Below are 25,712 nucleotides of genomic sequence, written 5' to 3'. Positions count from 1 at the left end.
TGTATTATTTAAAAACAGAGGGAGTATATAAACTAATTTTATTTATTATATTTTTATTTATATACTAATATATATATATATAAATTTATATAAATTTTGTAATAGCAAACATAGATATAACTAAAAAATATTATATATACTTTTATTTTTAATATTTTATATATTTTAATATTATTTTTATTTATTTTAAGGATCAAAATCCAGATATCCGCCGGATATTATAATTTTTAGAAAGATATCCGATACCCGGATATTCGAAAACCCGGATCCAGGTAACGATAATAAAAATATGGATCCGTCAGATAAAGATAAAGATCTGGATACCTTAAAATACCTCGGATATTCTATGTGTCATAGTCCTACTTATTTTAATTTTTATATTATTACTCTATTTTTGTTAGAAAGATCCATTTGTTCAAGTATGTGTGAACGACCTTTTTGTGTGTGTGTTTAACTTTCTATCTATATCCGTGAGAATAAAACTTTTTTGAAGCGGCTGAAAAAGGGGAAGACAAACTGCTCATGCATGCATGGTGGTAGCCTGGTAGGACAGTGAGTCCCATTAGTTGGCCGTAACGTATAACTTTCCATGTGTCACCGTTTGGTTACTCTGGGGAATGAGTGTGTCAGTTTGTGTGTCAAACTGTTGATCTCTTTTTACTAGAGGAGTAGAGGGTAATTAGAAAAAGAAAAAAAAAGTGATGTAAATTTTTAATTTTTTTCTCAAAAATACACGAAAATATTTAATATATATATATACTACATATGCAGGAAATGAACTTGGAGTTCTTAGGTCAAACTTAGGTCATCTCCAATAGAACTGTAAAACACCATTTTAGTGTAGTTTTTACACCAAAATCATCTCCAACCCAACACCAAAAATCACACTATTTTAGTATACCACTATAATTTTACACCAAATTTGGTGTGATACTATTCATCACACTAAAACACTATTCACTCCACTAAAATACTATTCACTTATTTTATTAATAAAACATACAATTAAATAAATGATAAAAAAAGATAAATACATTTAATATTATAAAATAACTTTTAGTGTTAAGTTTGGTGTTGTGATTGGAGAATAATTTATTTTTAGTGCTAAAACTACATTAAAATAGTGTGATCTTAACACTAAAATAGTGTTATGGGTTGGAAATGCCTTTGAAGACATATTAACAAGTCACAACAGTAATGCTATAGTTAACATATGGTTGTGACGAATAAATTAGGAAATTTCACGGTTTTCTCTATATGTGTGTTTGTTATTGTATAAGAGATTCTAAACTTTTTGATGATTTTATATATATTCATAAAAAAAAACCTTTTACAAACTAAACTTGTGGGCCGTGCTCGTCACCGCCGCTACGTGAGGGAGGATCTCCTCGTCCTCTTTAGTTTAAGCTGGGTTTTATATGTTTTCGTTTCGTTTGGAGTTTCTTAGAATCCTTGGAGTTTGGATCTTGTGTTGATAAGTTTGTAGGGTTGTGAAGTCTTTTGGGTTGATTCTGTGCTTATATCCCCTGAATAGTTGACGATTGGGTGAGTTGTTGAAGAGGAGTCTTCTGTGATGGTAGCTGGTTCTTAATAGTTCTAATTGTTGTTGCTCCCCTTTGTGTCTCTTCTAGACTGTGTTCTGCGCTTGGAGTGTGGTTCTGTCTCTTTGCTTGATTCAGGTGGAGTTTTGGTTCGGAAAGTTGGGTTCATTGACGAGTCTGGCGCCATATGTCAGGTCGAGGACCTGTTGACGGTGCGGTGTAGCTGCTGGGAGCAGTGCAGGTGCTTTCGCTGACGTTGTTTTTGGGCTTTCTTCAACTCTTGTTCCTCTGCTGCTCATCGTTTCTGCAGGGAGTTTATTTCTCGGTGAGTCGTTTTGTCGACTGAGTGTTTCTGTGTGCGCCTTCAGGTGCGTATGTCCAGAGATTGGATCCATTTCTCCAGTGTTGGTTCTTCAGTTGGTGCATTCAAGTTTGTGGCTTTTCCTAATTGGTTCTGGTTTGGTGTGGAGTTGTATGTCTCTGTGGGTTTTTTCTGCAACGGTGAAGCGTCCCGAGGATCTTTGGTTTGTTATTGGTTTCTCTCCGGTGAAAAGGTCTAATTTGAGGTGTGTAAGTCCTCGTTCTGCTGTGTGTTCTGGCGGTTGGGCTTGTTTCTGTTTTTTGGATTGGTTGCCAAGCATTTCAAGTGTCGGGGTCTATCCTCATTGGAGGCCCATCCTCGTTTCGTCTGGCTGTCTCCGTGTAAGCTTCCGGCGGTTTAAGTTTCATGGTTACTGTCTTCTCTTTCCTTTCTCTTGAACTTTCAGCCTCTTGGGAATTTAAGTTTTGAAGTCAACTTGGTTCTGTTGCTTATGTGCTCTGTGGATGAGCTATAGTTTTCCTTTTTATGGGTTTTAGCTTCCCTTCTTATGGGATTAGTTGTCGAGGATAGCATCCTTTCAGTTTATGTATTAAACCTTATATTCTACCTTGTTGTTTTAATATAATTTGGGAAAAAAAAAAAACTAAACTTACTGATTACTTGGGCACCAAGCAATGAAAACCAATACAAATCAACTAAAGAAAGCAAAACCTTAATAAAAAAAAATTACAACTCCCCAATCCCCTTCAAACTTAACCATGAGATACAAGTAAAACTGGAAATGCTATGTGACTCTCCTCATTAAAACCTTCAATAGAGAAAACCCAAATAGAACAAAACTCTAAAGAGGAAAAAAAAGTAAAAATCACATAGCTAGAGGACAAAACTTCCATGACTACTCCAAGAAAAAGCTTCCAAAACACACTGCAAACACCACTCTTCCAAACTCCTATTGGCTTAAAGCAAACCAGGTCTCCATTGTCTTCTCAAACTTGCTTCCTGTTCTTCTTCTTAGGGAAGAGATGATTTTATATTTTCAATTGATAAAGATAGTGATTCGAGACACTTTAAATTGAAATTTGCAAGAAACTTCATAAAAACAAAGACGATGAGCATCATACGGCTCTTATTTAATACATTGGATAGATCGAAATCGCTTATTATTCAGATAGCTAGTTTTGAGTTTCTTAGCTAAGCCTTGATCTTGATCTTTGTCTGAACAGAAACAGGGATCTTAACATCATGAACACCATCAGTCCATGTCAAGCTTCCAAATAAGTAACCAGTGTTGACTTTATGACTCGTTTTAGCCTTCACCGTGAAAGAGAGAACCTTCTTATCTTCAGAGCTAAACACGAGTGTGGTCGGGTTGACGGTGAGAGATATACCGAAAGGAGACTCTATTACAGCTTTGTAGACTGACTTGATGGGTCCAACATTGGTCACAGTTCTTGTGAGTATGACTTCTTTCTCAAGGTTTGGGATTGTGATTGAAGGTAAGTTGATATCAAGAATTGATGGCTTAGGAGTTGGACATTTAGTACTTTTTTTACCGACCATTCCAGAAATTGAGGAATCATTATAACCAGCAGAACACATATAGTCGATGTAATCTTGAATCCCCATATCGTAGACAAGTCCTGGTTTTGAAGCTCTTTCAGGGTTTACAAGACCTCCTCCATAGTCAAATGGATCTGCAAGCTTCTTGTTTGATCCTTCAGCAAAAATGGGCTCTCCAGATGGACTTGTCCTCCAAGCTTCCAAAAAGAGACCGGTTTGTCAGTTTTGTTTGTGTAACTAAAGAAGAATACATAGGTGAAGAGGCAAGAACCTGTTGTGACCAAAGCTGATCTAACTGCAGCAGGAGACCAGTTAGGATGTAGAGACTTGAGAAGAGCTATGATTCCTGAAACAACAGGAGTCGCCATCGATGTTCCTGAGTCGAGTCCAAATCCATCATGTTCTTTTGAATCAAACGGACTCAATGCGGCGAGTATGTTCACACCCGGAGCTGCTATATCAGGCTACAGAGTAAAAACATGATAAATAATCTAGTTTCAACTTTTGAAGTAAAACATAGACTAGTGTGACACAATGTCTTTATTTATAACCTTGAGAATGGCTGGTGAAACAGAGTTAGGCCCTCTGCATGAGAATGCAGCAACCTTTGTAGTTGCAGGCAGACCTGTTAATGTCGTAGCCGAGTTTATTCTCACCGTGGGAGATCTGTTGTTAGACTTTGGATCAATGATATTTGTAGATTAGAAAAAAAAAAGAAAAAAAAAGAGAGATGTGACATTATAAACAGAGTTTATTTGCTTCAAGATAGAGGACCTGTTGGTACGTATGTATTGCAATATGTCGGTTCCAAGCTCGTAATCTGCAAAAATGCATGCAAAAGAATTGCACCGTTGAAGAAGATCGTCAGGCTTTTGGGCTAAGATGACTCCTGCTACACCTTTCCCTATAATTGGAATGAGACTATCGAAAACAAGAACTGTTTTCCCCTTCACATCAACATTATCATCACTGTCTGGGTCTAGGAAGGCTAAACCGGTTGAAATCTCCGGTCCAGTGTACAGAGATTCGGCCTAGTTAGACACCAACAAAGAACAACAAGTTAAAATAGATCCAAACTTCAAACTATTTGCTGTTAGGTTTTGGTATTAAAACGTACCAAGAAGGTTTGATTATTCCCAAGAGTGATCTTGGTAGGAAAAGACCGGTCAAGAGTAGTAGCAGCAACGGTCAAAAGCCATGGAGCAACATTGACAACAGTCTGAGCAGCAGGGCCTGCGTTACCTGCCGAAGCAACAACCGGAATCCCTTTTGTCACCGCGTGAAAAGCTGCGATGTAGTCGAGCTTATCAACCTCTGAGTCCTCTGGAATACCCCCGCCAATAGAAACAGACAAAACATCAACCCCATCGTGTATAGCATCATCAAAAGCCTTCCACATATCAGCACTTGTACACCCTCCAGCAGGTCTTACTCCTTTCCAACACGCCTTGTATGAGGCTATCCGGGCCTTTGGAGCACCACCCCGGACCGTGCCTGACAACAAGGGAACAAGGTTATGTCTTATTAAACCTATACCTTGACTCTTAAACTAACTTATATCATGGACGGCTTATTATCAATGAGTTTTATGTTGGAAGTCAATTTAACTTTTTAAATTTTATGTAGTAAATACTATCAGAAGTTTCTGTTGGCTTGGTTTGGTTTCAACTTCTACTTATCAGTACCTTGGGCTAGACCATAGAAGCTCACGTTGGGAACAAACGAGCCAGCTGCTATTGTGGCTGTATGTGTACCGTGACCGTTTATATCTCTGCTTGATATGAAATCTTGGATTATGGTTCGGTTGAATTTTCCTCCCATCTCGGCTAGTAGGCCGCTTACGTAGTACTTAGCTCCTATTAGCTTTTTGTTGCAATGAGTTGTGGCGTTAAACTTTTCTCCTGATTCACATTTTCCTCTCCAACGCTTAGGTATAGGTCCAAGGCCTTGATCGTTGAATACCTTTGACTCTGGCCATATTCCACTATCTATGACGCCGATGATAGCTTCACTGCCCATGTTGGTGTCACGAAGAAGACCTTCTACAGATGTTGATGAAAAGGAAGAAAAAGAAGTTGGAGTTGGAGAGAGGCCAAGGAGATCCCAAGTTCTTGTAGTTTGCAGTTTCAGAATCCGGTTTGGTATAACATGGATTACTTCTGGATGCTCTGTGCAAGATTCCAGTTAAAAGAAAACACAAAGATCTTCCATGCTCACTGATATGAAAGTATCTTTAGTTTGAGTTCTGATGAGTACCTGATATTTTCTTTGCTTGGGAAGAAGTAAGAAGTGCTGCAAAACCGGAGAATCCATGTCGATAGCTGTAGATCATTGAGTTATGTGCGTCTTCTTTGCTATATATAACATGAGAGATATAAGTGAGAGAAGAACTCATGATAGACAAAAGAAAAGACGACAGGAGGCCCTAAGTTAAGTGAAGACATATATAGCATGAGTGACGAAACAGGTTTCTTGGGTGGCAAGAAGAAACAAAAAAAAATAGCAGTCACTGTGTTAAAATATGCATTCACTGTACTACTGTACAGACAGTATAAACAAGTTCAGTATTATCTGTATTAGTAAGTACCTCTCAAGAAGTGATTCAAGCATTTCATGATGAGAAGCCGTAACGAGTTCGGGATCATCGTGTTCTCTTTCGCCAAGGTAAACTATGTAAACCTGAATTTTAAATTTAACATTATAAATATTTTAAAAAACAGTGATAGTATATTTTAAGAGGTGTTCGCAGATAGGGAAAGGTCAGTTTGCGTTACATGCCTTGCTCTGATTGTCTAGGGTTTTTGCAGATGCAAGAAAACTCAGCTCCGTGTTATGAAATAGAACCAAAGAACATGCGAATAGAAGCACAAGTTTGTAAGTGTGTAAAGTGTTCTTCTCCATTTTCTTAAGTGAGATGTGTTTGTGTGTGTGCCACAGAAACCTCTCTACGTGGTTATGATATATATAGAATAATATTTCACTCATGTTTCAACTCACGGTTCATGACCCTACCAGCACACCCCAAGCACATTATTGGTGTGGTGGAGTTTTGGTTCAAGATTCAAAATCGATTTGGTTCGGTTTGAGATGGATGTCTAATTCAAAACAAAGTCACTTTGATATGATCTTTGTGCTGGCTTATATATGTCTGGTTTCACGATTTATCATTAATGCCTTAATTGTATTAATTTCTGGGTCTGTTTGAGGACGAAAAAATCGATTAAACCTGGTATAGGGCCGGGTTATGTCAAGTCAGACCGGTTTTGTCTCTTATGTATACCACCAAAACGTGTTGCTTGCCTCGTTTTGGTCATTTGGTGTACCTAAAACTATATACATCTTGAATGTGTTTTCGGATTTTCGTAGATAAAATGGTGACCACAATTAGTTGAATATCTTTTAATAATTGGATTCTCAAAAGATGTGGAAATATGATACACGTTTCTTTCATCATGTTTGAATAGACATATATTCTTAATTTTTTAAAGTTTTAGAACATTGTAGAGATAGCTAATCATGACGTTGGTAGAATTCTTCCGAATGAAACGGAGGCCTCGTGGTACTCGCAGTCGATTCAACCATCTCCGGTAACGGACACTATTAATCGAGAATCAAATTCCCAAAAAATTCTAAGACAAAATCAAGAATCACTATTAAAATCCTTTGACCTCCCGGTATGCCACTAAACTCGAGGTCATACGTGAAATTCCCGCTTGATGGATCATTAGCGGATTCTCCTCTACCATCCGCAAATACGTATTTTACAACAATATTATAAATCGATTTAAACCCTTCCAAATCTCTTACAATCAAAAATTAATTTCGCTAACATTTTTGGGTGGATAAATAAATGTAAAAATATTTTCTAAAATTCTTTTAAAATTTTACATTTCATTTTTATAATTGAAATATTATAAATAAAAATTTATAAATAAGTTTGTATTTTAATTTATATTCACTAACAATATCATAATTTATTGTATAAAAAATTCCAACCAAAAATATTCATTACAATTTTTAACATAAATATATATACATATATAAACATATATACATTTTATAAATTATATATCAGTGAGAATAGAAAATTGAAAGCAGCTGAAAAAGGGGAAGACAAACTGCTCATGCATGCATGGTGGTAGCCTGGTAGGACAGTGAGTCCCATTAGTTTTTTTAGTTTTTTTTTTTTTTTAGTCCCATTAGTTGGCCGTAAAGTATAACCTTCTAATTATCTCTTTTTACTAGAGGGTAATTAGGAAAAGAAAAAAATACATGTTAATTTTTAATTTTTTCCATCAGAAATACACGAAAATATTTAATATATATGCTACTTATGCAGGAAATGAACTTGAAGTACTCAGGTCAAACTTAAAACATATTAACAAGTCACAACACTAATGCTATAGTTTTTTTCTAACACAAACTAATGATATTGTTAACATATGGTTGAAAGGAATAAATTAGGAACTTCACGGTTTTCTCTATATGCGAGTTTGTTGTATAAGAGATTCTAAATTTTTTTTTGACGATTTCATCTTTTCAGTTGATAAAGATAGTGATTCGAGACACTTTAAATTGAAATTTGCAAGAAACTTCATAAAAACAAAGACGATGAGCATCATACGGCTCTTATTTAATACATTGGATAGATCGAAATCGCTTATTATTCAGATAGCTAGTTTTGAGTTTCTTTTGCTAAGCCTTGATCTTGATCTTTGTCTGAACAGAGACAGGGATCTTAACATCATGAACACCATCAGTCCATGTCAAGCTTCCAAAGAAGTAACCAGTGTTGACTTTATGGCTCGTTTTAGCCTTCACCGTGAAAGTGAACACTCTCTTAGCTGCAGAGCTAAACACGAGTATGTTCGGGTGGACCGTGAGAGTTATGCCGAGTGGAGAGTCAATCACAGCTTTGTAGACTGACTTGATGGGTCCAACATTGGTCACGGTTCTTGTGAGTGTGACTTCTTTCTCAAGGTTTGGGATTGTGATTGAAGGCAAGTTGATATCAAGGATTGACGGCTTAGGAGTTGGACATTTAGTACTCTTTTTACCGACCATTCCAGAAATTGAGGAATCGTTATAACCAGCAGAACACATATAGTCGATGTAATCTTGAATCCCCATATCGTAGACAAGTCCTGGTTTTGCAGCTCTTTGAGGGTTTACAAGTCCGCCTCCATATATAGTCGAATGGATCTGCAAGCATCTTGTTTGATCCTTGAGCAAAAATAGGTTCTCCAGATGGAGTTGTCCTCCAGGCTTCCAAAATATATAGTTTAGTCGATCTGTTTATTGTAAAACAGTAATACATAAGTAAAGAACTAATTAAGCAAGAACCTGTTGTGACCAAAGCTGATCTAGCTGCAGCAGGAGACCAGTTTGGGTGGAGAGACTTGAGGAGCGCTATGATTCCTGAAACAACAGGAGTCGACATAGATGTCCCTGAATAGAGTCCAAATCCGTCGTGTTCGTCAGGATCAAGCGGACTCACTGCCGCAAGTATGGTCACACCAGGAGCTGCTATATCAGGCTAGTAGAGAGTAAAATGTGATCAGTAAGGTTTCAACTCATGAAGTAAAACATAGAGACTAGAGACGCAATGTCTTTTATTTGTAACCTTGAGAATGGCTGGTGAAACCGAGTTAGGCCCTCTAGATGAGAATGCAGCAACCTTTGTAGTTGCAGGTGGACCAGTTAATGTCGTAGCCGGGCTGATTCTCACCGTGGGCGATCTGAGGTTAGACGTGGGGATCAATGATGATGTTCGTAGAAAAAGAGATAACACTTCATAAACAGTTTATGTGTTTTTGAGATAGAGGACCTGGTGGTACATATGTATTGTAAAATGTCGGTTCCAAGCTCGTAATCTGCAAAAATGCAAGGAAAAGCATGGCATCGTCCAAGAAGATCTATAGGCTTTATGGCTAAGATGACTCCTGCTACACCTTTCCCTGCAATTGGAGACAGAGTGGTATTATCGAAAACAAGAACTGTTTTACCCTACACATCAACATCATCATCACTGTTCAAGTCCAGGAAGGCTAAACCGGTCGAAATCTCCGGTCCAGTGTACAGAGATTCAGCCTAGTTAGACACCAACAAAAAACAACAAGTTAAAATAGCTCCAAACTTCAAACTATTTGCTATTAGGGCTTCTGCACTAGTGAACCCTCTGGTTCACAAAATAAGAGGGGTTCACAAAATATTTTTTTTATTTATTATTTTCTATTTGATTTATTTAAAAAGAAATAATAATAATAATAATCAGATCAATCGTGGACCAACACTTTGCATGGAGCCCACGAAAGAAGATGATATATTTGTTTGTTGGGATGTGTGAGAGTTTGTCTTACAAAACTTCAATGCGGTTGGTCTTAGGTTTTGGTAATAAAACTTACAAAGAAGGTTTGATTATTCCCAAGAGTGATCTTGGTAGGAAAAGACCGGTCAAGAGTAGTAGCAGCAACGGTCAAAAACCAAGGAGCAACATTGACAACAGTCTGAGCACCAGGCCCAGCGTTACCTGCCGAAGCAACAACCGGAATCCCTTTTTTCACCGCGTGAAAAGCCGCTATATACTCGAGCCTATCAACCTCTGAATCCTCTGGAATACTCACGCCAATAGAAACAGACAAAACATCAACACCATCATGTATAGCATCATCAAAAGCCTTCCACATATCAGCGCTTGTGCACCCTCCACCAATTACTACTTCGTTCCAACACACCTTGTATGAGGCTATCCGGGCCTTAGGAGCACCACCTCGGACCGTACCTGACAAGGGAACAAGGTAATGTCTTATTAAACCCTTACCTCCACTTATTATATTCCATTGGTTTTATGTTGGAAGTCCATTTAACTTTTAAAAGTTTTTTTGTTGGCTTGGTTTGGTCTTAACTTAACTGCTACTTATCAGTACCTCGGGCTAGACCATAGTAGCTTGCATTGGAGACGAATGAGCCTCCGGCTATCGTGGCTGTATGTGTGCCGTGACCGACTGCATCCCTGTTGGATTTGAAATCTTGGATTATGGTTCGGTTGAATTTTCCTCCCATCTCGGCTAGTAGGCCACTTACGTAGTACTTAGCTCCTATTAGCTTTTTGTTGCAATGAATCATGGCGTTAAACTTTTCTCCTGATTTACATTTTCCTCTCCAACGCTTAGGTATTGGTCCAAGGCCTTGATCGTTGAATACCTTTGACTCTGGCCATATTCCTTTAGTTACATATACATACATGATGTGAGACAAGGATATCTATACGTATATATATAGAGAGAGATAGAGATAGAGAGAGAGAGAGAGACCAGTATCTATGACTCCTATGATAGCTTCACTGCCCATGTTGGTATCATGAAGAAGACCTTTTACAGATGAAGAGGAAGAAAAAGGAGTTGAAATTTGAGAGAGGCCAAGGTGATCCCAAGTTCTTGTGGTTTGCAGTTTCAGAATCCGGTTTGGTATAACATGGAATACTTCTGGATGGTCTGTGCAAGATTACAGTTAAAAAAAACACAAAGATCTTTCATTCTCACTGATATGAAGTATCTAGTTTGAGTTCTGATGAGTACCTGAGATTTTCTTTGCTTGTGTAGATGTAAGAAGTGCTGCAAAACCGGAGAATCCATATCGATAGCTGTAGATCATTGAGTTATGTGCGCCTTCTTTGCTATATATAACATGAGAGATATAAGTGAGAGAAGAACTCATGATAGACAAAATAAAAGACGAGAGGAGGACCTAAGTAATGTGAAGACACAGAGAATGACGAAAGACAAAAAAAAAGTATGCAGTCACTGTACTACTAGTACTACTGTACATAGAGGATAAACAAGTTCGGTAATATATATCAGTATTAGTAAGTACCTCTCAAGAAGTGATTCAAGCATTTCATGATGAGAAGCCGTAACGAGTTCGGGATCATCGTGTTCTCTTTCGCCAAGGTAAACTATATAAACCTGAATTTTAAATTTAACATTATTAAAATTTTAAGAAACAGTGATAGTATTTAAGAGGTGTTAGAAAATAGGGAAAGGTCAGTTTGCGTTACATGCCTTGCTATCATTGTCTAGGGTTTTTGCAGATGCAAGAAAACTCAGCTCCGTGTTAAGAAATAGAACCAAAGAACATGCGACCAGAAGCACAAGTTTGTAAGTGTGTAAAGTGTTCTTATCCATTTTCTTAAGTGAGAAGTGTGTTGTATGTGACAGAAACCTCTGAGGTTATTATATATATAGAATAATATCTCACTCGTGTTTCAACTCACGGTTCATGACCCCACCACCACACCCAAGCACATTGTTGGTGGTGGAGTTTTGGTTTGAGATACAAAATCGATTTGGTTCGGTTTGAGATGGATGTCTAATTCAAAACAAAGTCACTTTGATACGATTTTTGTCTTGGCTTATGTTTGGTTTTAGAACTTCACTCACCATAATATTACATTGTTGGAAAAGAACAAACATTCATTATTATAACACCGAAATCTGTCCCATCATAACTTTGAATTTTTACCTGTAAAAATTTAGTCGTTTTAGGAATTTTAGTGATTTAAACATTCAACTACTTTAAGATCGAATAGAAAATTTCCAACTAAATTTTTATGTTTTTAAATTTTCAACTATTAACCACTAACACCGTTAACCCTCTGTTACAAAATCGTCATTTTAACGGAGATCTGTTAAATTGAATCACGACGTTTCACATAATCACATAAACGACATAAATACTTACAATCAACTTATATTTTAATGATTTAAATACCCGACTATTTTTAAATCAGATAGAAAATCTTTAATTAAAACTTTATGTTTTTAAGATTTCAACAATTAATTTTTAATGGCTTTTACCCTTCGTAAACAAAATCTTTTTTAATAGTAATCCGTGAAACATAATATTTCATTTAATCATAGAAAATGACACGAGATGCTTAAAACTCCTTTTATCAATGAGATGGACAGTCACAATTCATCCCAAATAAAAAATAAGGTTTTTTCTTCATTTTCAAAAACCATCAAAAGTGAAATAAATTTAAAAAACTCAGTTATCTATAATCCTAGTTCTTTATTTCATGATCATTTATTTATCAAAAAGTTAATTTTAGATTTTTAATTAACTTAGGTTATCCATTTCTTAACACTCAAAATTTTATCTAAAATTTACCTTTTTGATAAATTTTAGGTAATATTTCGAGTGTGAAGAGATGAATAACATATGTTACTTAACATTCCAAAATTCACATTTTTGATAAATAAATGAACATGAAAAAATAGAGTTAGAAACAACAAAGCTTTTTGATTTATCTCATCTTTGATGGTTTATTTTTTTATTTGGGGATGAATCGTGATTGTCCATGTGATAAAAGAAATTTTAAGCATTTTGTATCGTTTTTTGTGATTAAATGAAACACTGCATTTTATTTAATGGATCACTGTTCAGAAAAGAAAACTTTATTTATAGAGGGTCAAAGCCATTAAATATTTAATAGTTGGGGGTTTAAAAATATAAAATTTTAGTCAGGAGTTTTCCATCTTATTTAAAAATACTTCAGAATTCAAATTATTAATATATGTGTTCATTGTAAGCATTTTATGTCGTTATTGTGATTATATAAAACGTCTCGTTTTAATTTAACGAGTCTAAGAAACGATTTTGTTAACTGAGGATTATGTCATTAACAAAATAAAATCAATCGTCTAGCTTAGTGTCAACAATATATGTTGAATTTTTATTTTAAAAAATCTTAAGTTGGTGAAATTACTTGCCCTTATCTGAGTTAACAAAAAAAAGAGGATTTATGAATGAGAAGAAGAGAAAGAGAAATGTTAAAACTTAAAAGAAAGGGTGAAGTCATGATGATGCCCATGCACGGTGGTCAGTGGTAGGGCAAATATGTACTGTTAATGGGATGTCATATTCTTTCATGTTTCGCCGTTTCATTTCTTCAAATAATTGTACGGTAACAGTGAAAAAAGAATATATGTAAATTTCGTTAGCAATAAAAATGACCTCTGGCTGTAATATTCTCTATTTTATGCCAATGGAACTTAAGAGCCTCATCGAACAAAGTATGGCAAGAAGATTTATGGACGATAACAACAGCAACGATGTTTGCTTATTCAAAGGCTTGTTATTTGAGTTCTTTTCAGGCTTTGACTTTGAATGTGATGACTTGAGGTAACACAAGAATATCTAGAATCCATAGTATTTAGGTTTTCTAATCTCAAAAGATTTTCTACCTCAGTCTCCCTCTCTCTCAGTGTTAAGTGTTAAGTAAAGCAAAACACATCCTCAGGACATGTCCAGATTCCAGAATCTAGAATTCACAGATAAACAAGAAGAAGCTTTCCTCAAAATTTGAAATCCTTCTTTTTCTTCCTTTCCTTATCACGCTTCCTTTTCTCCGAGTTCTGTAACCATTCCACCAAGTAAAGATAAAAAGGGTCCCAAATACAATCATTAGTTACCATGGCGACCATGTCACTGAACTCCTTTGTCTTATTGCGTAGTTTCTCCTCTTCTCTTGCCTCCTCATACCGTCCAAAAATCAAAATGTAGGTATAAAGTTAAAGTTAGTTTTTCAATGGCTTTTAATTCACATGTTGTAGTGGTTCTTACTACTTACTCGGCAGGTAAAATATTCTCCATGGCGTCCAGCTCTTCTGGCTGTAAACTGATATCCACACGATCTGTCTTTTGCCCTCTAAGCAAATCAACCTGGTAACATTTACACACAATTGAATAAACTAGCCGCTTGTCGTCAAATGAAACAGAAAAATCGAGGATGTAATAAACGCATAATATACCAAGCGTCAGAATTAAGAAAATACCATAACTGAATGTCTATACCAAATACCGGTGATTCTCAAAACACACACAAGACTTGGACAATACAAAACTAACACGACAATTTGACCAAACAACCTCAAAAGATCAAATTACTTCTTAATTTCTAACCTCATTTCCAACCAACCATGAAATATCAATTAAGTATTAATTTGACAACGACATACTTAAAGTGTCTACCAATTCCTTTAGTAAACAAATCTTTAGTAAGTTAAACATAGATTGCTCACCCTTTTCCCTCCCGGCTTGTCTTGAGTACCAGTTTTAGTAACGCATGCGTGTGTGTGGTTCCCAACATTGTTCCAGTAGCAACACTCTCTCTCTTTTCTTCAATTACCTTCAGATTTTTTTTTTTAAAAAGGAACAGCATTGAAAACCAACCGATAGGAGCTAACAGTGAAATATCGCTTGACATCAATCAAAAATTAGGTTTCCTACCTTGATATAGAGGCATATCTGGTTCCTTTCTCTTCTCTGCTACTTACGAAGTTCAATTGCATCCGGTGCCTCAACATTTAGTGCTTGCTCTTATCAATAGGCTCATCCTAAGATCATGATAAAATAACAACCCATCACATTTGTATCACAAATTATGACAATGTCAAAATAATTCAGCAGAGAGCTTATATGTTCTAGTTCCCATCACATTTTGTATCACAAATTATGATAATGTCGAAATAATTCAGCAGGAAGCAATTACGTTCTAGTTTCTATACACTTGTTTTACACCGCACAAACTGCCCTTTATGTTGGGTTCCTTCCACGTAGAATACAGAATTTTAAAACAGAGTAAATGGAGGTGAAAACACTACCTCATAGTTAGTCTGATCTTGCTACTGCACGCCAAAGACATCTCCATACAATGGACGCCCAAACTACATAACACACAAATAGAAGCAACAAAAAAAAGTGTTACTGAATGGCATGGAAAAACAATTAAAAGGACGGTATAAACAAACTTATACCTCATCAACTGGAGGTTTCCCCCAGTCACCAGCATGAAAACCAAAGCTAACTCCAAGTGGGGTACGTGTAAAGGCCACATGAGCTCAAACATACTAGCTGATGGAGAAGGTTGAAGTCGAGTGTTGAACGGGCCTTGAGATAACTTGCGTGTGGGCTTCAAGAAATGGGCTTTTGTTCTGTCTATCAGCTGATGTCGAACCTTCTCTATCAGCTAGTATGTTTGAGCTCATGTGGCCTTTATCTTCTTCCTAATCAAGCAAACACGGTTTAGTTAAGATTCAAGAATTGATAAAACTTTCTCAATCAAACGGTATTCAATATTTACGGATCGGTTTGGTACAGTTCGTTACGGTTATTTCTGGTATGAGCAAAGAAACCAGGATTTCGAGTTTGACACGAAAACTATTTAAGGCGATTTATTAATTTATAAAAATAGTAATAAATTAAAAATAAATGGTTGGAGAAAAATGAAGGGGAGGACCTTCGTGTTTTCCCTTTAAAAACTCGAGTGACGAAAGGCCCAATGGTTGTATTCTCAACACAATCTCTGGATCTAGGGTTTCTACCACCTCTCGCAATTAGAACTTTGAAAGAAAAAAAAAGCCGCAAAAATACCTAATTTCACCCAATCAACAACATCAGATTCATCATTGGAGAAGACGAAGAAGAATTAGGGTTTCTTTTTCCCATCATCCGTACTTACAGATCTAAGGGACAAAAGATTAAAAACGAAAAAACAAACACTAAAGTTCCATCCTTTTTTTTTGTTTCTCTTAACCCATCATCAATCAAATTCGTTTCCTTTCTCTTGCTAAAGAACAAAGTCAGATCCAATTGAAATTAGTGTGGACTTGTTCGTCAATCAATCAATCAATCAAGCCAAGGGACCAACCACCAAAAAGTAAAGATTTTGACAATGAATTTGAGTTTTTGAGCACAATATTAGCATCATCCCTATTGATCTGTTTAAATTTTTCTGATTCAGAAAAGGGAAGTTATGTATAATAGTAACAGAGTACAAGTGTACAATGAAGATGGGGGGAGAGTTGGGGAAATGGAGATGATGTTGTACCCTCCTCCAAGGGAACCATCATCAGACGATGTACAGAGGAATAAGAAGAAACAGAGGAGTTTAATGGAGCAAGTCAAGACTGGAATCAGAATTAGCCGTTTCTCTCCACCTAGCGAGAGATGTGCTCCTCTTGCAGTGCTCACTACCGTTTCCTCTTGTGGTCTTTGTTTCAAGTTGGAAGCTCCAGCTTCTTCTCCTCCTCAGGAGCCTCTCACTCTCCTCTACTCCTCCTGTCTCACTCACAACAAGGTAGTAACTATTACCTTTATAAGCCCTTACTTAAGTTAAAAGATTGGGACTTTGGGTCTTCATTTAGCTTCCTTGTGTTGTTTAGTGTCTATATATGTTCACTAGAATATGAAGACATAATGGGTTTTTTTTTGGTTCTTGTAGACAGCAGTTATGTCACTGGGTGATGAAGAGCTTCATTTGGTTGCCATGTACTCTGAGAACATCAACAATGACCGGCCTTGTTTCTGGGCGTTTACGGTTGCCTCTGGGATTTATGACTCCTGTCTTGTCATGCTGAATCTTAGATGTCTGGGTATTGTCTTTGATCTTGATGAGACCCTTGTTGTGGCGAACACTACGCGGACTTTCGACGATAAGATCGAGGCGTTGCAGAGGAGGATAAGCAACGAGATGGACCCGCAGCGTATTGCGGTTATGGTGGCTGAGATGAAGCGTTATCAAGACGACAAAGTTCTGTTGAAGCAGTATGTTGAGAGTGACCAGGTTGTTGATAACGGGGAGGTGATTAAGGTGCAGTCTGAGATTGTTCCCGCCTTGTCTGATAATCATCAGCCTCTTGTTCGTCCCCTGATAAGGCTCCCAGAGAAAAATATCATCCTGACTCGCATTAATCCCATGGTATGTGCAAAGTCTAGATTGGCTCTCTCAAACTCTTTTGTGGCTGAGACTCTTAACTTCTATTGTTTTACACACAGGTGCGTGATACAAGTGTTCTTGTGAGGATGAGGCCTTCATGGGAGGAACTTCGTAGCTATTTGACAGCAAAAGGGCGCAAGCGTTTTGAGGTTTATGTTTGCACAATGGCTGAGAGAGATTACGCTTTAGAGATGTGGAGGCTTCTTGATCCAGAAGGGAATTTGATTAACGCAAATGACTTGCTCTCTCGCATTGTTTGTGTGAAAGCTGGTACGTTGTTTTTTAACTTTACCTGTTTATTTTCTATCATGGTATCGTTTCTTACAACTTTGTAATTAACCACCGCAGGTTTTAAAAAATCATTGTTCAATGTGTTTCTCGATGCCACCTGTCATCCGAAGATGGCTTTGGTAATTGATGATCGACTGAAAGTTTGGGATGAGAAGGATCAGCCGAGAGTGTATGTGGTCCCTGCTTTTGCTCCCTACTATTCTCCTCAATCCGAAGTAAGTATAATCTTTTACTTTGGTTCATTTTGGATATGAAAATTGCAAAATTCGTCAGAAGCCATAGTCTTTGAATCTTTTAAATGAATGGTGTTACATTTATCTCATTTCCTTTTCTGTATCTGTAGTCAGCTGCAACACCGATACTGTGTGTTACCAGAAACGTTGCTTGCGGTGTCAGAGGTGGATTTTTCAGGTAAGATGTAATTTTTTTGATAATAGACGTTTGTTTCCTTGACATCTCTACTAAATCAAGGTGTGCTTCCTTAAGTACATTCTGACGGTGAAATGATATATGAACTTGGTAACAGGGATTTTGATGATAGTCTTCTACAAAGGATTGCTCAAATATCTTATGAGAATGATGTTGAGGATATTCCTTCTCCGCCTGATGTCAGCCACTACTTGGTGTCAGAGGTTAGTGGTGATCCGTGATAATGATTGCAACTTGCAAGCAGATAAGTTTTTTTATCTTACTTACACTCCAAACTGCTTGCCAGTAGCTTATTCTATTTTCAATATAGGACGATTCCTCTGGTCTAAATGGGAACAAAGATCCACTTGCTTTTGACGGGATGGCTGATGCTGAAGTAGAGAGAAGAATGAAGGTTGGTTACATTTCTAGGCTCAGTTCTTCCGGTTTAATCTTTTCTGTTCAATTATGAGAGTTTTAAATACATTTTTTTTCCGTTTCATGCAGGAGGCAATCTCTGGATCTTCAGCTGTCCTTCCAGCGGCAAATATAGATCCAAGGATAGCTGCTCCCGTTCAGTACCCCATGGCTTCTGCTTCTTCTGTTTCCGCGCCAGTTTCAGTACCAATACCACAGCCATCACCTGTGGCTTTTCCAAGTATTCAGTTTCAACAACCAACAACATCAATAGCTAAACAGTTGGTTCCTTCAGAACCAAGCTTGCAGAGTTCTCCTGCTAGAGAGGAAGGTGAGGTGCCTGAATCAGAGTTAGATCCAGATACTAGGAGGAGGCTCCTCATACTGCAACATGGACAAGATACTAGAGACGCTGCTCCGAGTGAACCTCCGTTTCCTCCGAGACCTCCGGTTCAAGCTCCACCTCCACATGTGCAGCCGAGAAATGGTTGGTTTCCTGTTGAGGAGGAGATGGACCCAGCTCCACTTCGTCGAACAGTCTCCAAAGAATATCCGTTGGATTCTGAAAGCTTGAACAGGCCACGCCATCAATCCTTTTTTCCTAAGATTGAGAATTCTACTCAATCTGATAGGATGCCTCATGAGAATCGCAGGCTACCAAAGGAGGTACCAATGAGTTGTAATCGTCACTTTTTGTTGGTTTATGCTGTCCAGTGCTCACTGTCATATATTTTGCAGCCGCTTAGGAGAGATGAACAGTTACGGTCGAACAACAACCAACCAGGCTCTCATCCTTTCTATGGTAAGGCATCAGTGTTTTTTTTCTTCTTGTATCAACTGGTTCTGAAGATAAGTTACTGACTTGGGATGGACTCTCTAGGGGAAGAGTCATCTTGGAATCAATCTTCAAGAAACAGTGATCTAGACTTCGTTCCTGGACGAAGTGTCTCAGCAACAGAGAACCCAGCTGAAGTTCTACATCAGATTGCTATTAAATGTGGATCTAAGGTGTGTTGATCATCATCATCATGATTAGCTCATTACCATTAATTCCATGCGCGAGTTTGATTTATATAATCTTCCATGACATTGTAGGTGGACTACAAACCGGGTTTGGTTGCTAGTACAGATTTAAGGTTCTCTGTTGAGGTACTTTTACCTCTTAAACTTCTATATGTTCGTAGTAATATTGGTGGGAACCTATGCTACTATCATATGCTAATCTACATTTTTTCTTTGAAGGCTTGGTTTTCTGGTGAAAAAATTGGAGAAGGGATTGGAAAATCGAGACGAGAAGCCCTGCGCAAGGCTTCTGAAGTTTCTATCCAGAACTTAGCTGGTAAGACGTTCTGACTCATGATTTGGTCTTTTACTTAAACCTTCACATTTAGCTGGTACTTTATGATATCACATCAACAGATGGTGTAAGAACTTAAATGTGTTACAAAGCTGCGGGTCTCTTCGGCTCATAAGGGTGGGACTTTCTTGCAGATATATATGTGTCTCGTGCAAATGGGGACCCAGGTTCAAGCCACAGGGACGTTAGCCCTTTCGCTAATGGCAATATGATAATGGGAAATGCAAACGCGCTAGAAAAACAGCCATTTTCAAGAGATGAAACAGCGATGCCGGTTCCTTCTAGACCTACAGATCCAAGACTAGAAGGCTCCATGAGGCCCACTGGCTCCATTACTGCGCTCAGGGAACTGGTACTTATCTCCTTTAATCTTGATACTGTTGCGTGCTCAATTGTCTTATCTTTGTAACATAATATTTCAGTGTGCATCTGAGGGTTGGGAGATGTCTTTTCAATCTCAGCGTCCACTTCAATCTGACATGGTCCACAGAGATGAGTTGCATGCTCAGGTTCGCACAACCCATATGAAGATTATGACATGTTTCTTCACGGCCATCAGTCTATTCCAGTTGGTTTACGGTATCTGAAGTTCAGACAACTCTTGATTCTCAATTTGTAATGTGTTTTCAGGTTGAAATAGATGGGCGTGTGTTAGGGGAAGGAGTTGGATCTACATGGGACGAAGCTAGAATGCAGGTAAGCCCAACTAAAACCACGCCTAGGGTTTATTCTGATCTTGTTCTCCGTTTGTCTGATGTTCTTTAGTACCTTTAGGCTGCTGAGAGAGCACTGTATAGTATGAGATCAATGCCTCCTTTGCATAGACGACAAGGATCTCCACGGTTTGTTGTTTCTATCTTTAATTGTTAATAATTGTTTTTGCATATTTATATATATATCAATCGGTTTTGTGTTGATGTTTTAGATCGTTCGGTGGGATGTCAAACAAGCGTCTAAAGCCAAACTTTCAACGGATGCCATCTTCAGGAAGATATTCTTAAACGAAGATCAAGTTACAAAGCGCATTCGGCACTAGTTTCCATTGTCTCTTGCGAAAAGCAACTACCAGCTATACCACGACAGATTCTTTGACAAGTAAACGATGAACCAGACATGAAGAGTGAGAGAGAGATTCTGCTCTACGTCTCTCTTGTTGTAACATGTATGGCAAATCAAGATTTTTTTTGTATAATCCATCAGAAACTCTGAGTCGAAGCAACATGTTGGAGACACCGAGTACTAATGCAGACAAGACGTAAGCATGCACTTTTGGCTTCTTCTCAGACTGTAAGTTACATGATAGAAAAAAAACCAGTAAAGTTAGTTTGTTGTTTCTGCTGTTCTACAACACTCCCTGTTCTCACTCAGACACTAAGTTGTTGATGTTTTATTTTTCCTTTTTTTTTGTTCAAAACATTAATTTGTTGATGTTATAATGTTATTTTTTACTGTGCTGTTAACTGGATTGCAAACATTATTTATGATATTATATGAGAGGGAAAAGTTACAATAACTGTTGAGTGGAATCATCAAACTGTCTTTATTTAGAAACATTAACAAAACTTTGCACAAGGGTTAATCCCAAAAGGAAACCACAAGACCAGTTTATAAGACAGAACAAGCTCAGCTTTGGACATTTACTGTCCAGAGCTTCACAGCGTTAAACCCCAAAACTTTTTTGGCTCTTAACTCAGACTTCCTCTTCAGACATGGACTCACAGAAACTTGCTTCAGACTTTATATACTTATACCACTTGGCACAAACAAGGTAAACCAATAAATCAGCTGCGGTTAGAGCAGCTAGAAGGAAGTAGAATCTGTCCAAGTGTCCTTCGTTGAGGTTCCCAGGGATCCAACCAGGCAAGTCATCTTTTGTAGAGACCGTCATGACGATGGAAACTAGAAGACTGCTCACATAGTTCCCTAGCGATATCGAAGCCATGCATAGCGCGCTTGCGAAGCTCTTCAGCCCCGTTGGAGCTTGGCTGTTGAAGAACTCAAGCTGGCCAACGTACATGAACACTTCCGATGCACCTATCATCATGTACTGAGGCACTTGCCAGAATATGCTCAGTGAGCTCGAGTTTGATACCGACTCCTTGTGTTTCAGTCTGTATATCTCCACGATTCCTGCTGCTACCATCGCCATTATCGAGATCACGAGACCTATTCCCATCCTCTGAAGTTCAGTGAGACCTTTGTTGGGCTCTCTTTTGTTGAGTCTTGCGAAGAGAGGGTCGAGAAACCTCCTGTAAGCGAAGATGAAGAAGGCGACGCTGAGGATGTCGAAACTAGACATGCTTGAAGCTGGAATCTTGAAGTCTTTGATGTTTGTCTTCATCGCTGCGCCTTGCACAACAAACAGTGAAGCCATTTGGGTGAAAACCACCGAGTAGAGAATGGTGCAGAGCCAGATTGGTAAGAGTCTTAACACACACTTCACTTCTTCAACTTGAGTCACCGAGCAGAGCCTCCACGGATCGTAAGTAGACCCGCTCTCCACCTTCTCAGCCTCGTCATCAGGTGTAACGATTGCAGCTCTATCCAAGAATCTGCATTAGACAAAGAACTTAACAGTCAAAGAGCTGATCATGAAGATAGTTTTCATAAGACTAATATAAAAGCAATCATCTATATACCTGAAGCCTTTGGTGTGAAGAATCTTCTTGTCTCCGGTTCGTTGAGTCTCGGAATCATAAAGATTCATGTCCTCATAGTTCACATCAATCTTGGCTTTTCTTGTTGAAGCAACCAAGACTTGGCAGAACCTAGACCAAGGGCTTTCTCTAGGTTTGAAATGACGGTACTTTGGCGTGCCTGCCAAGAAAAGTACTAAACCAGCAAAAGCAGAGGCTGCAGACGCCCAAAACCCTAGCGGCCACGCCCCTTGATCCTCAAAGTAACCCAAGACCGTGTTCGAAAAGAGCGATCCGAGGTTCAGAGCTAAGTAGAAGTAACTGAAGAATGCGATTTTCGAGTGTCCTTCGACAGTGTCGTCTGCATCGAACTGATCAGATCCAAAGGTAGCTATATTGGGCTGATAACCACCATACCCTAACGCTATCAGATACACCGATAGATAGAAAATAACCGTCTTGACCGGCGAGTGTGGCTTACAGGGAGACTCTTCAATACCACAACCACTTGGTTCGAGCAGTAACGCACCGGTAGATAAAGATAACATCACCAATCCCTATAAAAAACCACACAAAACAACGTTAGCGTGTTGCGCAAGAAACGAACCCTAAAAATAAAACAGAGTAGTGTTGAGAAAAAAGACTTACAACGACGAAACTTGCTTGAAAGATCGCACAAGTCTTGTAACGTCCCCAATAAGAGTCACTGAGGAAAGCACCAAGCAAAGAGAAGATATAAACAGTTCCTGTCCATTTACTGACATTATTTGCAGCTTCTGCATTGTCTTGTCCCATCACTCTAGTCAGAAACAGGACCAAGTTCACTCCTACACCGAAGAAGGCGAGCGTCGCTAGCCCTTGGTTCACTGTATTGATTAAGAATACGTATCTCATTATAACCTAAAACACTTTTAACAACAAGAACAAGCTTATATAAAAGACTTACCAAGAATGAGAATAGCAGTGAGCCATTTGCCGGTTTTAGCTCGGACTGCTGGATTTCCATGACGATCAACGCTTCCATCTTGAGTGCAAACCTCAAGCTGTCTTACTTTCTGATCCATCTATGTTCAAAAAGATTCCTTATCTTGATCCTAAATATTTGATTTGCAGAGAGATAGAGGAAGAGAAGCAACCTTTGAATCAAAGAAGAGACGAAAAGTAAGGAGATACAAAGAATCAAGGAAAGTGAAGAAGGAGAAAAGGAAGTGAAAAAGATAGGACTTTGTTTGTTGAGATTTGAGTTGCGATTAAAGTGTGCAGAAGAATGATATTATTTATAGAGCATATGCAGTTCGAGTGAGAAGAGATCCATTCTTTGACGGCTCTTTCTTTCTTTGGTTTTTAATTTAATAATTCTTTTAAAATATTTAAATAGGCTGCTAAATATATATGTTCGGTGGATTTTCTCAACAGAATTTTAAATCTGTTATAGTAATCTTATATTAGATTGATTAATTTTTTGAGCTAGTTAATTGTTGATAAAAGAGCAATCCTAATGACAATGCATGTAAACAAAATATTTATATAATATATGTTAATCTAATTTTATTTTCCTTGATACTTATTTTATTTACTTTTAACTAAAATACAAAATAAATATATAAAAAGAAAGAAAGAAAAACACCTGGTTAAAGGTAAGCCAAGCTTAATGTGTGGCAGTGTGCCCAGTTACACCTGGTGGGCTGCTGGAAGAGACTGAAGAGAGAAAAAAAACTAAAAACGTGAGCAGCAAAATAAGTATGAAAAACTAAACAATAACTAAAATTTTGTGGGTTTTAGAAAATTGAAAAACAAGTGGGCAACAAGTGAAAGTAAGTGTGTTCCCCATTAAAACAGGGCAAGGTGTCTCTTTCAAGCACGCAACGCTCGTGCGTAGCTGTCTTTGATGCGACTTTCCTCACTCCTAAACATATTTAAATCCTCTTCTTAATTGGTCATTTAAATCTCTAAATTTTTTTTCATCAACTTAAATCCCTAATTTAAGTCCAATCTTTGAGACATTTTGGTACTTTCTTCTTGTTGTGTTAGATCTTTTTGTCTGTCTAACTTCCAAACATGTGATGATATCTTATTTCTTATTTAGATAGATAAATACCAACATGTTTGGTATTGATAATCAAAACTTTGGTACAAATTAAGTGATTGTTGATATTTAATATATAAAGATATGAAATAAATCGAAAATCTTATTCGAATTTCTAGATTCACGGATGCTGCGATTTTCAGTTTTACATCGTATGAATTATACCCGTAGGAAGAAGAAAACTATATTCTACTAATGTCCCAAATTTTGCTCTTAACCAGCGTAACCATACGTCTTACTAAATGAGTTACTGAAAAGAGGCAATCACACATCTTTGTTAGGAACATACTGTACCTTGAATTTAGGGTTTTAAGGATCAGTTGTTGAAGTGTTGATATTCGTTGTTTGAAAACTACTTTCTCCTACAAATTTACTAAACGATTAATAAGAAAGTTTTTTTTTATATATATGCGTTGCAATATTCAATACCTTCGTTTGATAGGGGACTCAGTAAGAGTTACTATAAATTCCTAATTCCCATAAGTATTTGGAGTTTTCCTCTTTTTGTCTGTTTAATTGACAATTTTATTTAATTTGCTTATTTTGTTTTTTCAGATGCCAGCTTATGTAGTCTGGTTGAACTTCTTTTCTCGCTAGAACTATGAGTTTTTCTACGCCATGCGCAGATATAAAAATTTAAAAAATACTTTTATATAAACAAATTTTCAATTTTCAGTATATTATTTAAAAAGTAAAACCGTAATGTAATTTTTCTACTTTAATTTATTCAAAAATTTACTTTAACTTTTAATTTTATTTTATTTAAATTGTAATAATAATAATTAAAAATTTATAGAGTATTTTATTCATATTATATTTTATTCTGTTAAATTTTATTTTAAATTAGTTCTAATAAATATATAAATTAATATAAATAACATATATAATTTGATAAATATAAAATTATAAGTACACTTATTTTGATAATAAAAATATGATTCATAAATTGATGAAAAATTAAATTCGTAATTATTATTTATATATATAATTATATTATTTTTAATAGTTATAGAAAAGTTATTAGTATTACCATATTTCTTAAATCTTACCAAAATGGATACTTATAGAAAAATATTTTTTTTGAGGTAAAATTTATTAGTTATTACTATATTACAAAATTTAGCCAAAATATAAATATGTATATAGAAAATAATTATTACCATATTTAAGAAATTTTACCGAAAACATAAATCTTAATATAGAAAATTTTACATGTCACAATTAAATCGATGTCATGTCATATTTATTTTAAGCCATGTCATTATTTTTTGTTGAAAGCAATTGTAGTAATGACACGTGTACAAATCACTTCTAAAT

The 25,712-nt window shown here is 37.0% G+C and overlaps 4 protein-coding genes, 2 long non-coding RNA genes and 1 pseudogene across 6 annotated transcripts in view; 3 read left to right on the top strand and 4 right to left on the bottom strand.

Moving 5' to 3' along the window:
• Positions 1–1,349: 1,349 nt before the first annotated feature.
• LOC108852959 (uncharacterized) lies at positions 1,350–2,471 on the top strand. The gene is made up of 2 exons (XR_001949634.2): positions 1,350–1,545; positions 1,632–2,471. It is a non-coding gene; the product is annotated as an uncharacterized LOC108852959 (long non-coding RNA).
• A 432-nt stretch (positions 2,472–2,903) lies between these two features.
• LOC108852949 (subtilisin-like protease SBT3.13) lies at positions 2,904–6,350 on the bottom strand. The gene is made up of 9 exons (XM_018626418.2): positions 6,202–6,350; positions 6,011–6,102; positions 5,680–5,777; positions 5,109–5,591; positions 4,541–4,917; positions 4,198–4,454; positions 3,975–4,089; positions 3,695–3,887; positions 2,904–3,620 (listed from the first exon to the last, which is right to left on the bottom strand). Exons 1-9 carry the CDS (start codon positions 6,322–6,324, stop codon positions 3,055–3,057), a joined length of 2,304 nt encoding a protein of 767 aa, XP_018481920.2. The 5' UTR covers positions 6,325–6,350; the 3' UTR covers positions 2,904–3,054.
• Positions 6,351–7,974: 1,624 nt separating this feature from the next.
• LOC108852948 (subtilisin-like protease SBT3.13) lies at positions 7,975–11,618 on the bottom strand (annotated as a pseudogene).
• A 1,962-nt stretch (positions 11,619–13,580) lies between these two features.
• LOC130511676 (uncharacterized) lies at positions 13,581–15,184 on the bottom strand. The gene is made up of 4 exons (XR_008945159.1): positions 15,087–15,184; positions 14,713–14,819; positions 14,505–14,611; positions 13,581–14,145 (listed from the first exon to the last, which is right to left on the bottom strand). It is a non-coding gene; the product is annotated as an uncharacterized LOC130511676 (long non-coding RNA).
• An 816-nt stretch (positions 15,185–16,000) lies between these two features.
• On the top strand, positions 16,001–21,133 carry LOC108852958 (RNA polymerase II C-terminal domain phosphatase-like 1). The gene is made up of 18 exons (XM_057009044.1): positions 16,001–16,141; positions 16,226–16,561; positions 16,706–17,182; positions 17,260–17,470; positions 17,549–17,706; positions 17,835–17,902; positions 18,018–18,123; positions 18,231–18,314; positions 18,407–18,982; positions 19,055–19,118; positions 19,197–19,324; positions 19,412–19,465; positions 19,559–19,655; positions 19,808–20,025; positions 20,096–20,182; positions 20,304–20,369; positions 20,448–20,515; positions 20,599–21,133. The coding sequence occupies exons 2-18, from the start codon at positions 16,238–16,240 to the stop codon at positions 20,672–20,674; spliced, it is 2,862 nt and encodes a 953-aa protein (XP_056865024.1). The 5' UTR covers positions 16,001–16,141; positions 16,226–16,237; the 3' UTR covers positions 20,675–21,133.
• LOC130494557 (RNA polymerase II C-terminal domain phosphatase-like 1) overlaps positions 16,008–25,712 on the top strand; it is a 22,282-nt gene continuing 12,577 nt past the window's right edge. The window contains exon 1 of the mRNA XM_057009045.1: positions 16,008–16,141. The gene's annotated coding sequence lies outside the window, so the exon portion shown is untranslated. The remainder of the gene's footprint in view (positions 16,142–25,712) is intronic.
• LOC108852950 (protein NRT1/ PTR FAMILY 7.2) lies at positions 21,190–23,573 on the bottom strand. Its single transcript, XM_057009046.1, has 4 exons — positions 23,256–23,573; positions 22,958–23,175; positions 22,313–22,866; positions 21,190–22,225 (listed from the first exon to the last, which is right to left on the bottom strand). Exons 1-4 carry the CDS (start codon positions 23,371–23,373, stop codon positions 21,364–21,366), a joined length of 1,752 nt encoding a protein of 583 aa, XP_056865026.1. The 5' UTR covers positions 23,374–23,573; the 3' UTR covers positions 21,190–21,363.

The sequence above is a fragment of the Raphanus sativus genome, chromosome 4, assembly GCF_000801105.2.
Source record: "Raphanus sativus cultivar WK10039 chromosome 4, ASM80110v3, whole genome shotgun sequence".
In the NCBI taxonomy this organism is placed as follows: Eukaryota; Viridiplantae; Streptophyta; class Magnoliopsida; order Brassicales; family Brassicaceae; genus Raphanus; species Raphanus sativus.
This window is presented reverse-complemented; position numbering and strand designations above follow the sequence as displayed.